Source organism: Sitophilus oryzae, unplaced genomic scaffold (genome assembly GCF_002938485.1).
Source record: "Sitophilus oryzae breed Bouriz unplaced genomic scaffold, Soryzae_2.0 scaffold_926_pilon_pilon, whole genome shotgun sequence".
NCBI lineage: Eukaryota > Metazoa > Arthropoda > Insecta > Coleoptera > Curculionidae > Sitophilus > Sitophilus oryzae.
Genome location: NW_022147557.1, coordinates 1283440 through 1296763, shown reverse-complemented (window position 1 = coordinate 1296763; position 13324 = coordinate 1283440). Strand labels below are relative to the sequence as shown.

Here is a 13324-nt window from a genome sequence, read left to right as displayed (position 1 = left end):
CATCCTTTTCTATAAGAGATCGACGAAAACTATATCGATGTTTGGAGCTTAATTTTTATCAAAAACATGATGGTGAAAACCGCACATCGATATCTGTTATCGTTTCGGAGTTACAGGGTGTTTTTCCAAAAATGTGTATTTTTAACAAATCGCTGTAACTTTTTTGCTGCTATGGAAAATTATGTATTTTTATGAAAACATTTCCTAGTACTTTTTTACGTAGCATTTCATGATTTATGTATATTTTTTTAAATTAATAATTCAAGAATTATTATCAACAGAAAATTTGATTTTTTATATGGTACTGCTTACACTGTATATTTTTAAATAAATAATTTAAAATTACCTTTCCAGAAATATAGTATACTTGATATTTTGCTCCATTCCTCTTTGACATACAAAGTATTTAAAAATCCGCCCGTTTTGAATAAGTGGGCTTTGAACGGCGCCGGCTGTAATGCAAACAAATTCTAGTTGTGAGCAGCAATTAAAACGAAAATTGAGATTTTGCTGCAGGTGTTGGACCGTCTTCTGTTATGGACAGACGGGACCGTTTTTGAACATTTCTCGCGGAATTCATTAAGTGGCAGTGCCTCGTCTTGCTGGAAAATATGTTTTCGACTTCCATTAGAGTTATTAGCGAATTTTTAAAAATTCGGTATTTTGAAGGGGAAGAACAAAAATAATATCAAGTGTGCTATTTTTGGAAAGGTAAATTTAAGTTCTTTTCGGTTAATTAAAAATATACAATGTGTTCCAAATAAAAAATCAATTTTTCTGTTGATAACTCTTAAATTATTAATTTAAAAAAAATATACTTAAACCATTAAATTCTACGTAAAAAGGTGCTTTGGAAATATTTTCATAAAAATACAAAATTTTCCATAGCAAAAAAGAGCGATTATTACAGCGATTTATTAAAAATACATATTTTTAAAAAACACCCCGTAGATCCGAAACGGTAACAGATATAGATGTGCGGTTTTTGATAAAAATTAAACTCCAGAGACCGATATTAGTTTTCGGAAACCCCCTGTAGCAGTTGGTTTTCCTTTAAAAGCGTCCAATTTGACCCACCCTGTACATGTAGGTAATTCCAATAGTGAAACACCACTCAACACTAATAGATAGTGGCAGTATTATTTTCTTGTAAATCCCTTCCAATATATCTCCAGTTATATTTTTTTAATATTTTGAAAATAAAATGATCTTTTCATTCATCTATCTCCGCTACTGGATGCCTACCGGTGGCACCTTGCGCCACATGCCAAGCATCGAGCAGGCGGAGAGAAGTCAATCACTTGTCGGCTCGTATGCGTGGTCACGTCAAACGCAGGTGAGTTTCCTGTGCCGTGCAGGAAACCACCACCCTCGCACTTGGCTCTTTCGCCTCGTTATGTTCCTTCCTTCCGACTGGGTCTGCGTTAATTATCTAGTATTTTCTTTATTTTTTGTCTAGTTGAAAATTAAAAAGATAATGTTGGGAATATTCTATAAAATTAATTAGAAAATTACTAAATTAGTTACGAAATTATTGAATTAAATTAGGTATAACGACGGAAATGCATTTTGAAAGAAGGAAATTTAAAATTTCGAAAATAATATTTTATATGATCAAAAAGATAACAAATATCGTTGTTGCAGTTAAAGTAGTCAAATAACCAGACTTTTTTATGTAGTGTGTTACAAGAAAAGTGTTCCCCTCTGTTCGGGTCGACTCGGGGGTCGGGTAAAGCGGGTTTGTGGCCGAAGGAAATATATTATTATATTTCAGAAATTTTCTTATGGCTTATCCCGATCCTGTTGTGTTAAGCCACACCCAAAATTTCAAACACATTAAGGCTTGATTAAGGTTTGCAGAGCTTCAGAATTTGCCATAAAATAGCGAGCAATTTGTTACAAAACCATATAAATTATATATCACTGTAATTACAAAACTTTAATCTATTTCCGTATTGTAACGGAATTTTCGGAAGTAATTACCCAAGTGCATCAAAATTACCGATAATTTTTTATGAAAGCATATTGTCTGAAAACTGCATGAGTTTATATTCATATTTTGCAATAAGAGCCCGACTCCGAACAAGGAGGCCTCTTACAAAATATGAATATTACTGTTTTTTATTGACAATATGCTTTAATGATAAATTATCAGGTTAATTTTGATGCACGAGTGTAATTCGGTAGAATATTTCCCGAATAAAAAACATGAAAATACATAGATTTTTAAAAAACATTAATTTGAACATATTCAATTAAAAATGAAGCAATAAAATGAGACAGAACTTATAATATTAGAAATGAAAAATTACATGAAGAATTGCAGTGAAAAACACAGTTATAAAAATGATTATGTTTAGATTCCGTTGCGGTACTTAAAGATGCTGAATTTTCGAATTGAAATTAAAAGAACCTATAGTAGGTACAAAAACATTAGTATTATTATTAGAACTTGTAGCAGTTTCATTGTCTCTCATGTTTTCTACCAAATTTGCATGATGTTCATCATCGAGTTGAAGGTAAGGTTTAATTGACTTCGGGTTTGTGCTTTCGGGACCATTGTGTTCTCCTCAACTCCCTTCTTTGCTAGTGTCGACACAGCTGTTGCACGTAGCGAATGAATAGTAATTTTTACTTTCTCCGTAGCCAAACCTGATTTTTTCGCCTTGATAGATACCTATTGAGCAATCGTATTTTTCCCAACAGGAAGGTTCTTGAACCATTTGCCCATTTTCCAGGAAGGATTTACAGTTAAAAACAATCTTGGAACATTAATTAATTCTCTTTTTTCCATAAATTTTTTGAATAGCCTTATTGGACATATATCCGGTTGACCTCTATTTATGACCAACCATTTTGACGGAGCACAAGGTTTATCTCCTCCTTGAGTGGTTTTATCGAATATCGGGTTGTATTCAATGCGACCGGTGGGTTGTCCTATATTATCAATATCATCTTTAAAATAGAAAACAAAACATTTTCCTCCCTCTCCTCGTCGCCATGCCAATTCGTAGGATAATACAAAAAATATTTTTTTTGCAAACCATCGGGACATTCTTCATTACAATTTCGTACCATCAATTTGAATTCTTCTTTTCTTTTTAGAGGGTCCATCTGCAATTCCTTCCTTTTGGCACTTTTTGCCTCCCGGGATATTTTAAATTCGGTGTCAGTAAAAGGATTAAATTTAATATTATATTCTTTTTGGTATTTTTCCTTATAGTCTTGGCCGTTTTTCCTTTTCATATTAAATGCCAAATCGGTCAAAATATTGGCCAGTGCCGAGATTGAGATGTTCGCATCCTAAATGTAGTTTCAATCTTTTATAAAGTCCATAAACTGTTTCCATACATACTGGTGATTAAATATAATGTTTTTCGGCTTACTTTCGGCAACTTTTTCATCAATTGCACTTAAAGAATCGTCTCCAAATCGAGACATTTTTAGAATATCTATTAAAAATAATTTACGTCTAAGTGACAAATGTGTCATTGTCAGTCATTGACATTCTGCGGGAAATTTTTGGCGGGTAATTTTCGATTTTAGCGTGCAATTTTCGCCGAAAATTACCCGCTTCATATGGGATTTTTTGTACATGAGTGAAATATTCAATTATATGTTTATTTTCGGGAAAATGTTGTCCAAAAGTAATGAATATTTTGTTGATGTTTAACCTAACCATCAAAATCTAAAAAATAAAGAGTTTGTCTAAAAATGTGCTACAATACGGATATAGTATAATCCTTTATCTTTAATTTCGTTCTTCATTTGTGTAAAAATACCAAGCCAGTTTTACATAAAACGTCAAATGCCGAACGCTTATTTTGATACTTTTTCGGATTAGTAAAATGGACCTTAATAAGACAATGTTGGGAATATCCTATATAAATTATTGAATCACACAAATTGGGTGTAATAGGCTGATAATAATAGAAATGCATTTTGAAAGAAAGGAATTTAAAATTTGGAAAAAAATAACATTACATGCGTAAAGTTATTATCAAAAGGATAACAAATATCGTTGTTACAGTTAAAGTAGTCAAAAAACCAGACTTTTTTTCTTCTTTGTGGATTACAAGAAAAGTCTTTACTAAATCTGATGCAAGTATCTTACCAATTTTTTCATTTTTATTTTCATACTTTTTGTTTAGTATCGTAATTGCATAGCTCTTTTTTCTGTTTACCTCAAATGAAAAGAAACCCTGTGAATATATATACTCTCAAAGCTGTCGCATAAAAAAATTACGCAAAATCATTAAATTATATGGCACAAATTCTCGGGCGAGAGCGGTAAAAAGTTGATGCATTTAGATGGCCGGAATAAATTTAATACTAATTACGTTGATAGCCTTTATGCGCTTCGAAGTAAGCCGAATGACTTCGGAGTTTTATTATTAGCAAAAGCGTAGAAAAAGCGGAGTGCGTGACTGAGAAGGGTTTCTTTTAAATTTAGTGTACTTCTTTTAAAAAAGTAGGTTTTATGAGTCTATTGATGTAAAAATATTTAATTGAGTCAGCCATATTCACTCATTATTTTTAGCCGATCATACCAATAGGTATGGTAGGCTATTAGGATTGGCAAAAAAAAAGTTTTTTTAATTTCACTCAAAATGAGTTACTTGGGTCATTAATGACCTACATACAAGATATTTTCATGGTGTCTGTCTGTCTGTCTGTCTGTCTGTCTGTCTGTCCGTCCGTCTGTAACACGATAACTCAAAAAGCGCTGAACCGATTTTAACCAAATTTGGCACAAAAATACTGTGGCACCCGAAAATCCGGCCATTAGTTTTTGGTGGGGGTGGGGCGTTGGTAAGGAGGTATGGGAGGGGGTTAAAAATTTAAAAAAATCGTAACTCCAAAATTACAGTAGCTAGCGAAACGCGGTTTTCAAGTTAAGATTAGGAATAATATTTGCAATAAAATCCATACATATATATAAGCTCAAAGGGTTTTTTTGTTACATCCATCCCGCCGAAACTGCTTTACCAATCTTGATGATTCTTTTTTTAAATGAACGGTGTCTAGATTTGTTATGAAGTATTTTTAAATCGTTGAATGGCTATTTCTTTGTGTAAATCGACTAAATATTAAAACATACCTGAAAAACACCTACACACAATACCTCCAGAAATAAATTATTTGTCATTGTCAGTGGTTTGTCAGTTAGATTATATATCAAGTTTTTAGATATTTTAGGGATCAGTTCATACAGCCAGCTTTAGATATATAAATATTAGAACAAAGGTTCGTTTAAACGACATTAGTGAATTAGCTACACAAAGCGATTTTAGGAAATTCATCCTCTTGGAGGGTAAAATTACGTCGGAACAATTTGTTGTATGAAAATTCCTTACTATCTAGTCTAGAAGAATGAAATCCTACAAAAAGAATTAGAAGAGATTTTTGAAATTCATCAACCAAATGGGTAAAGTTAGTAAAAATTTATATAAAACTTGGTGACCTCTGGATTATACACATAAAAATTGGCACAAAGCATCATTTAAAAGACATGAGTTAATTATTTGGATAAAGCGATTTTATGAAATGTATAATCTTAGGGAGTAGAATAGGGAATGAAAGTTTGCTGTACGAAAATGCATTACTATAACATCTAGCAGTATAAAATTTTATACAAGGGTTTATTTAGTGACTCATCAATAATATAGACGAAAGATTTCTTCTTCAATTATCCCTCAAGGAATAAAAAATAACTATAAATAGAGTATTAGTGCTCTTAATAAACCAAAAAAAGAGATGAAAAATTAAAAAAATATCAAGGGAGTATATTAAGTAAAGCGACAATTGAAAATTTCAAATATTCATTTAAAAACTTCATATTTCAAAACTATTTATTTTAGTAATACAGTTTATATGGGACCATAGGTAGGGGTTCTATCTATAGAGGGTAAATAATCATTTCACTATTTATTATTTTGGAGAGATTTTATTTTTTCAGATTTTGCAAAATTTCTTTGAAATTGATTTTGGTTCGATTTCGAAAATAATCTATATATAAATAAGAAATAAAAAACACTCAAAAACCGCTAAACCGATTTTAACCAAATTTGGCACAAAAATACTGTGGCACCCGAGAATCTGGCCATTAGATTTTGGTGGGGGTGGGGGGTTGGTAAGGGGATATGAGAGAGGGTTAAAAATTTTAAAAAATCGTAACTCCAAAATTACAGTAGCTAGCGAAACGCGGTTTTCAAATTAAGATTATGAATAATATTTGCAACAAAATTTGTAATACCATCAAAATCAGTCAAAGTCGCAGTTTTTGAGATATTAATATATTTTAGTATGGGCGGCTATACGTGCCTCCCGGCGCCAATTTTTTTTCTAATATTAACAGGATCAAAATCCATATATGATTGTTCGTTAATTCATTTTATTTTTGACTCCATAGTAGAATTAACATGTATTTATATTGAATCTTAAAGTAATAATATATCAAAAGCACCCCGTGTTACTCACAACTACCTAAATTTTGTTGTAGCAAATGTAAATATTAAGAAAATTGATATTATTTGATCCAGTAAGAGACTACAAATATAGGAGGGTGTTTCAAAAAACATTATGCCATCTCTCGTGGGGAGATTCCTCACGTAAAAATAAGATTTATCTTTCATATCAACATAGGTCCGATTCTGCTTTGTTTCGTAGCAACAGGGTGTTAAAATCTAAATATTTTTTCGATTTATTATAATTTTCTTCCAAGAACTTTTAGCGTTCCGAATGAAATGTTGAGGGTAAAAGTTACTATTAATGCGATATATTTTAACGCTAAAAAAGTGTCAACATATTCACCAGGGACGTGCATATGGGTTTTATCATTGGATTTTTTTTCTAAAAAAAAAGCATGTACGCCACTGACTTTTTTTCTCTTGTTAGCGAAATAGTGTAAGCAGTTTAATGCTGATTAAAAGTTGTCTCTTAATATTTTGTTGATTTCGACCTCCTTGATGAGATAAACGCAATTTTATTAATTTACCTTGACCCAACTCTAATAGCAACTTATAAAAAAATTTAATGTCATTAACTTGCGAAAGTTTTAAATAAGTACTCATTGATTCCTCATCTAAAATATGAAAAAGAGTTCCTATAAACATGGGTATGGAAATGCATAGTTTTAGAGTTACAGGATATTACAACTTTTTAAAAAGTTTTTTGTAATTATCTTGAATACTATTATTTTTTTTATTTGAAATTGCTGTAGGTTGAACTATAGTAATAATAACTAAGAATAATGATATTTAATAATAAATTAGGTAAAATATATAATTGAAGAGTGGAAATACCAAAGGGGGTAAATGCCAAATTTTTCAATATTAAGTTATTGCATTAGAAATGTAATAAATACCATACTACATGTCCTAACAAAAGTTACAAGTGCCTAGCGAAAGCGTGCATTTTTCATGTACAGAGTGTCCCATTTTGGTTGAAATCATACGGTATCTCCGTTATTCGTGAAGATCGAAGAGTGCGATTTGCACAAACCTGTGCCACTTTTTTGTCAAACGGAAGATGCTGTCAACAAAATTTTCATAACCCTCTTCGTTTCTGAGCTACAGGGTCTTTTCGAAAATTTTGCAATTTAGGACAGCCGCCGTATTTCCGTTATTATGGATGATATCGAGAAGGTGAAAACTGATTCTTGTAGAACTTCTTACGTAGAATACAGTGGCGTAATCTGTTTTCCTAAGAAAAAAATATTTTGAAAATATGAACTAAAGTTATGTTTTTTTTTAAATGGAACACCCTGTATATTTATAAATCATATGATCCGCCTTGCTATGGGCTTCTTAAAAATATATATCACTCTATAATTATTTTCACTATTTACTGTAATATTTAAAATATATCATTTTCTTATTAGTAGGCCGTGATAAATTACAAAAAATCAAAATGGTATTTACTAAAATAGTCATACATTACACATTAAGATTTTATTTAGGTTTGATATATTTTACTTTTAAACTGTTATCACTGAATCTCTGAATATATTTTTCTTTTTTTTATAATGGAATTTATTATGATGGGTTTGCAAATATCTAAAAGCTTGCATTATTAAAGCATTTTCCAGGTGTTCGACATTGTATTAGTTGCCACGATATATTTTTATTTCAAAAATCCCCAAAATCAGAAATCGAGAACGGACAAATCCGGGAATCAGGGAGGCCATCATATGGGTCCATTGGTTCCAATTCATTGATTTGACAAATAATAATTTAACAAAATTCTAATATTTTCGTTGTAACTTAAGATGTGAGGGGGGTGGGCACATCTTGCTGAAAGTATATTTCACGTAAATTAGCTAAAGGAATATTTAAAAGTTCCGATACGATAGCTTCCAAAATACAAATAGCGGTAGAGAGTTAAGTTTCCTTAATATATAAAGAATTTATTAGTAGCTCTCAAAATAAAACAAGAGACAGATAGCACTATACTTTTAATAATTCTTTAGTTTCTTTTATTATCAATCATGGCCTACTGATAAATACGATCCTTTAATATATTTTTTTAAATAATGCACTAAATAGTGAAAATAAATATAGAGTGATATATATTTTTCAGAAGCTTATGGCAAGCCAGATCATATAATTTATAAATATATAGGGTGTTCCATTTATGAAAACATAACTTTAGTTCATATCTTTAAAAAATATTTTTTCGTAGAGTAACAGATTACGCCACTGAATTCTACGTAAAAAGTTCTACAATAAACAGTTTTCATTCGTCTCGATACCTTTAAGAATAACAGAGATACAGGGAGTGTCCCAAATTGCAAAATTTTCAAAAAGACCCTGTAGCTCAGAAATGAAGAGGGCTATAAAAATTTTGTTTACGGCATCTTCCGTTTGACAAAAAAGTGGCACAGGTTTGTGCAAACTGCTCGCTTCTATCTTCACAAACAACGGAGATATTGTATGATTTCAACCAAAATGGGACAACCTGTACATTATATGTATTTTTAATGATATTTTAAAAATTTATTATTTTCAGTTTTACTGTGTTTTTCTTTTACTGTATTTATCTCAAAAAAATAATTTTGGCACTTACCCCCTTTGGTATTTCCACTTTTCAATTTATTATTATTTTTTTATTATGTGATTATAAAATATCTAAGAAACAACAGCGAATGCAGATTCTGTAGGAAAAATAGGGAAACAACAACAGAACACCTCATCACTGAGTTGCATGGCACGACAAAAAGTCGTGCCATATACTTTGGTACGACTGGTATCGCTATAGAAGAGCTAACCTCCATAAAACCGTCTCAGATACTGGCTTTTGTCAAATCTCCGAGACAATGACCTGAATGATATAAAACTATAAAATAACGGCGAATGAGGATTTTTTCAAGAAACAAAATAACATATTCGTTTAAAAATTCGACTTATAAGATAATTTATAGTTAAGAGGTTGGTGAAAAGGTACTAAATAGGAATTTTGAAAAAGCTTCTTAATACTTACGCCCTAAACAAGTGTGTTTTCTGAATTGCAGGAAACCATCAACACAGCGACAAACTCCTTCTAAGCAACTGCTGTTGGCAACTTTCAACGAGCATTGTTCCGGTACGTGACATTCGTATCCCAAAAGTGTAGCTAAAAAAAATAAAAAAATAAATTGAATAATAACTTAATTGTATCTCAATTATTAATTAATAATCAATAGAATCAAATTTATTATATTATCGTATTTAGTTTGATGTTTTTCTTCTACATATTGTTAGGCAAAATATCATTGTCGACACTATTTAAATATACTGTGTGACAAAAAAGGCAAATAAAATATGTCTAGCTTTGAATAAAAGTTACTAAATTTTCAGGATCTTTTCTTCAATAATTATGCTTATGCACGAAGTAGAAGCAGCCCGGACGCATATTTGTAAACAACATCCATGATCGCTATTCGGTTCTAGACTGAACGATACCGCGTAAATAGCATACGATATCGGTCATCCGTTTAGTAAATAGCATCCGTGATTCCAAATTTTAACGGTTTTTTTTCTAAAACTAAAGCTTTGTCGTATAAAAACTCGCTGCAGCCTTTTGTACTTAACAACACCACCATTGACGTCGTAAAATCTCTAAAATTCTTAGGGCTTTTTGTGGTCAATTCTCTGAAATGGGACATGTATATCGAAGCTTTGTCGAAAAAATTGAGCTCTGCCTGTTTTGCATTAAGATCTGTTTCTAAGGAGCTTAACTTGTCAGTGGCTAGAACTGTTTATTATGCACTTTTTGAGTCGCACCTCAGGTATGCCATTCCATTCTGGGGTACGTTTGGTGCGACTCAATTTGGCCGCATTTTCAAGCTCCAGAAGAGAGCTGTTCGATATTCACTGGGACTAAACAGCAGAACTCATTGCCAGGACTTTTTTAAAAAATTAAAAATATTAACTATTCCTTCCTTATATATATATATATATATATATATATATATATATATATATATATATATATATATATATATATATATATATATATATGAATCCGTTTGCCTAATACGTAAGCATGTATCAGCTTCTCAAGAAAGGCCATCTCACACTTATCCACTCAGGAACGCGGAGCAAGATCTCTATCTACCTACTCCACGCTCAGAGTTAGTTAAAAGTTCAATATTATACAACTCGAAAAAATGCACAATCACCTGCCATTTGAAGTCAAATCCATAACATCATTTTCTTCATTTCGCAAAGCATTGAACTCTTATTTACTTGACAAGGCTTTCTACGCCGTAAGTGAATTATATTTTGATAATCGAATTTGATCTTGTAAACACTGGTCTAATGTTTGCTATTGCTATATTTACCAATGACACCGAAATAAATTTATTTAGAGGTCATTGATATTTACTATAAACTAACTAAATATTTTTGAATATTATTTTTATTTTTTATATTCTTTGACATTGTAAAATTGATATAATTACATCTGTGCATCATATACATTGTATATCATAAAATTTCAGATAAACCGTATGCGAAAATGTTAAAAGTTAACATATGATATGTCAAGTTTTTCAGGGTGTTATTTTCTATTGAATAAGGTAAAAAATACCGATGGTGCCATTTAAGAATCAAAAGTTGAAGTAATTTCCGGTGAAACAGGAAGTGACCAAAAACAATTGAATACGTACATCAATCCTAATTTATGTCATATAGTAACATACCAAATCTCGTTTTCTTATCTGAAAAAGTAAAAAAGTTAACAGGGGTGAGCCACTTTTGAGACGCACCCGGTATAAATTAATACATCAAGAAATTATTAGAACACCTTTCGTTAAAAAGGAAGAAAATGAAGTAAGTTACAGAAATTAACCAGAGCAATAATTACTCAAAATAAATTAACTTGAAAAAATCAGATTATCAATCGAAACCAAAAAATGAATGATAAAATGAATAAAGTTACAGAATGTTTTAAATTTCCAGGGCATTTAACCCAATGTTTAGAGAATGACTAGTTTTACTTCAAAAATTACACTTTGTGTAGTTTCTTTGGAGGCAAAATTTAACTGTCAGTGGAATAAATTAGTGGTTTCAATTTTATTACACTTTATACTTTTTAGTTTACGATCATTCACAATGTCTAAAAAACATAAGTAAAATGAATGGAATATCCTAGCAACAGTTTGCGTTAGTCAGTTGTATCCATAGGGAAAGCCTAATATTTAGCTTATAAAACAATAAACTTTTGATTTCTAACCACAATTTTTCTTGACGGATGGTAATCAAAGGCCAAAATGACATTCCCCGCAAATGAAGTATAATTATTGGAAAAATTAAAAGCTCTGTTAATTGAAAATTACTACCACTAATTTTCACACAAAGTCAGAACCTCGCAATTAATGGAATAAATTGGAGGTTTCAATTACACTTTATACTTTTTAGTTTACGATCATTTACAATGTTTAAGAAACACAATTAAAATTATTAATAGAATATCCTAGCAACAGCTTACGTTAGTCAGTTGTATCCATGCACAAAGAAATCCTAATATTTAGCTTATAAAACATTCAACTTGATCGTTCCCCTAGGAGTTGCAAGACCTTGTCGTTGGTGGGGAAGCTCTTGGTCAGGTGCTGGGAGAATCCCCCCTAGCTCTTGGCTTGGTCTAACAATCATCTTATTCATCGTCTTGTCCCTGGCTGTAGTGTCGTGACCAGGGAATTGCACCAAGACTTATAACGATGCCGGACGGAGCTACCCCTGTCCGTCATACCAGGCACCCTCTACTGACTGTGGTCATATCTCGCGGGTAGAGGGTGTGGGGGGGTCTGGGCTTAACCGCCTGGACCAAGAGGAGACAACCTCACCACAAACCTAAATCCTACGATGGCGGGACCACGTCAAAGAGATGCGTGGCTAGATAGAGGACTATCCATTACTGGCTTCAACCTTGGGCCATCAGGGGGCACCCCATTATATTTACCCCTTCCTTCTACATGCGAAGCTCTGTAGAAGTGGACCGACAATCCCTAGAAACTGTTGGGAACACTATGAGATCTAGTATTAAAAACACCACCGGTGAAGCTGTGTGGAAGCCCCCTAGCGACACTGGGAACATTACAAATGAAAGTTCCAAGGGACCAAATCCAAAGAAAACTACAAGAGTTGCGGCTGACACTTGCTTGGGATCATCCTCCACAAGTGGCACACAAGCTACCACCTTCTCCGCCAAGGGTCGGGAGTCTACCTCTAGACCCAATAAGCGACACAAGCTGCCGTTTTGTCTACCCAGCCTGGGCCAACCAGGCGGGCTAGACGGCCCTCTGAAAGTAGGTCTTAGCGGAGCAGAAGCACGGGGATACCTCCGACTGCTCCACGAAGGACTTGCTCCAGAGGAAGCAAAAGCGAAAACACTCCTCCGAAAAGGGGAGAATAAAGAAACCAAGAAACAACCTGACTCATCTCCATCAAAGGGCAAGAGAGGGAGCTAGAACCTCTCACCTCTTCAGGGAGAGAAAAAAGCCGTCCAACACCGGGAGGCAAACAGGGACGTATCACCAGCTTTGCCGCTATTGCTGGACAAGTGAAAATGGCGGTGCTGCCAAAGGATTTCCCAGAGGTTGCTCTGACCACCGACCAGCAAACGTCTCTAGAAGAGGCTATACTGGACGAAGTAGTGGCGATCGGATCGCAACACAACGAACTACAAAATGTGGGTCAGATGCGTTTTGCGGGGACACACTTTCGGGTGGGCATGATCCTCATAGATTGTATACCTCAAGAATCGGCGAATTGGTTGGTGGAAATCGCATCTAAGCTTAAAAATTGGCAAGGGCTGGAACTGGTTACAGTGAAGGGAGAAAAGA

At 33.0% G+C, this 13324-nt stretch overlaps 1 protein-coding gene across 1 annotated transcript in view; it reads right to left on the bottom strand.

Moving 5' to 3' along the window:
- LOC115890792 overlaps positions 1-13324 on the bottom strand; it is a 211859-nt gene that overhangs the window by 51833 nt on the left and 146702 nt on the right. Inside the window, exon 3 of the mRNA XM_030911130.1 lies at positions 9481-9612. Within this exon, the coding sequence (XP_030766990.1) occupies positions 9481-9612 (132 nt within the window). The remainder of the gene's footprint in view (positions 1-9480; positions 9613-13324) is intronic.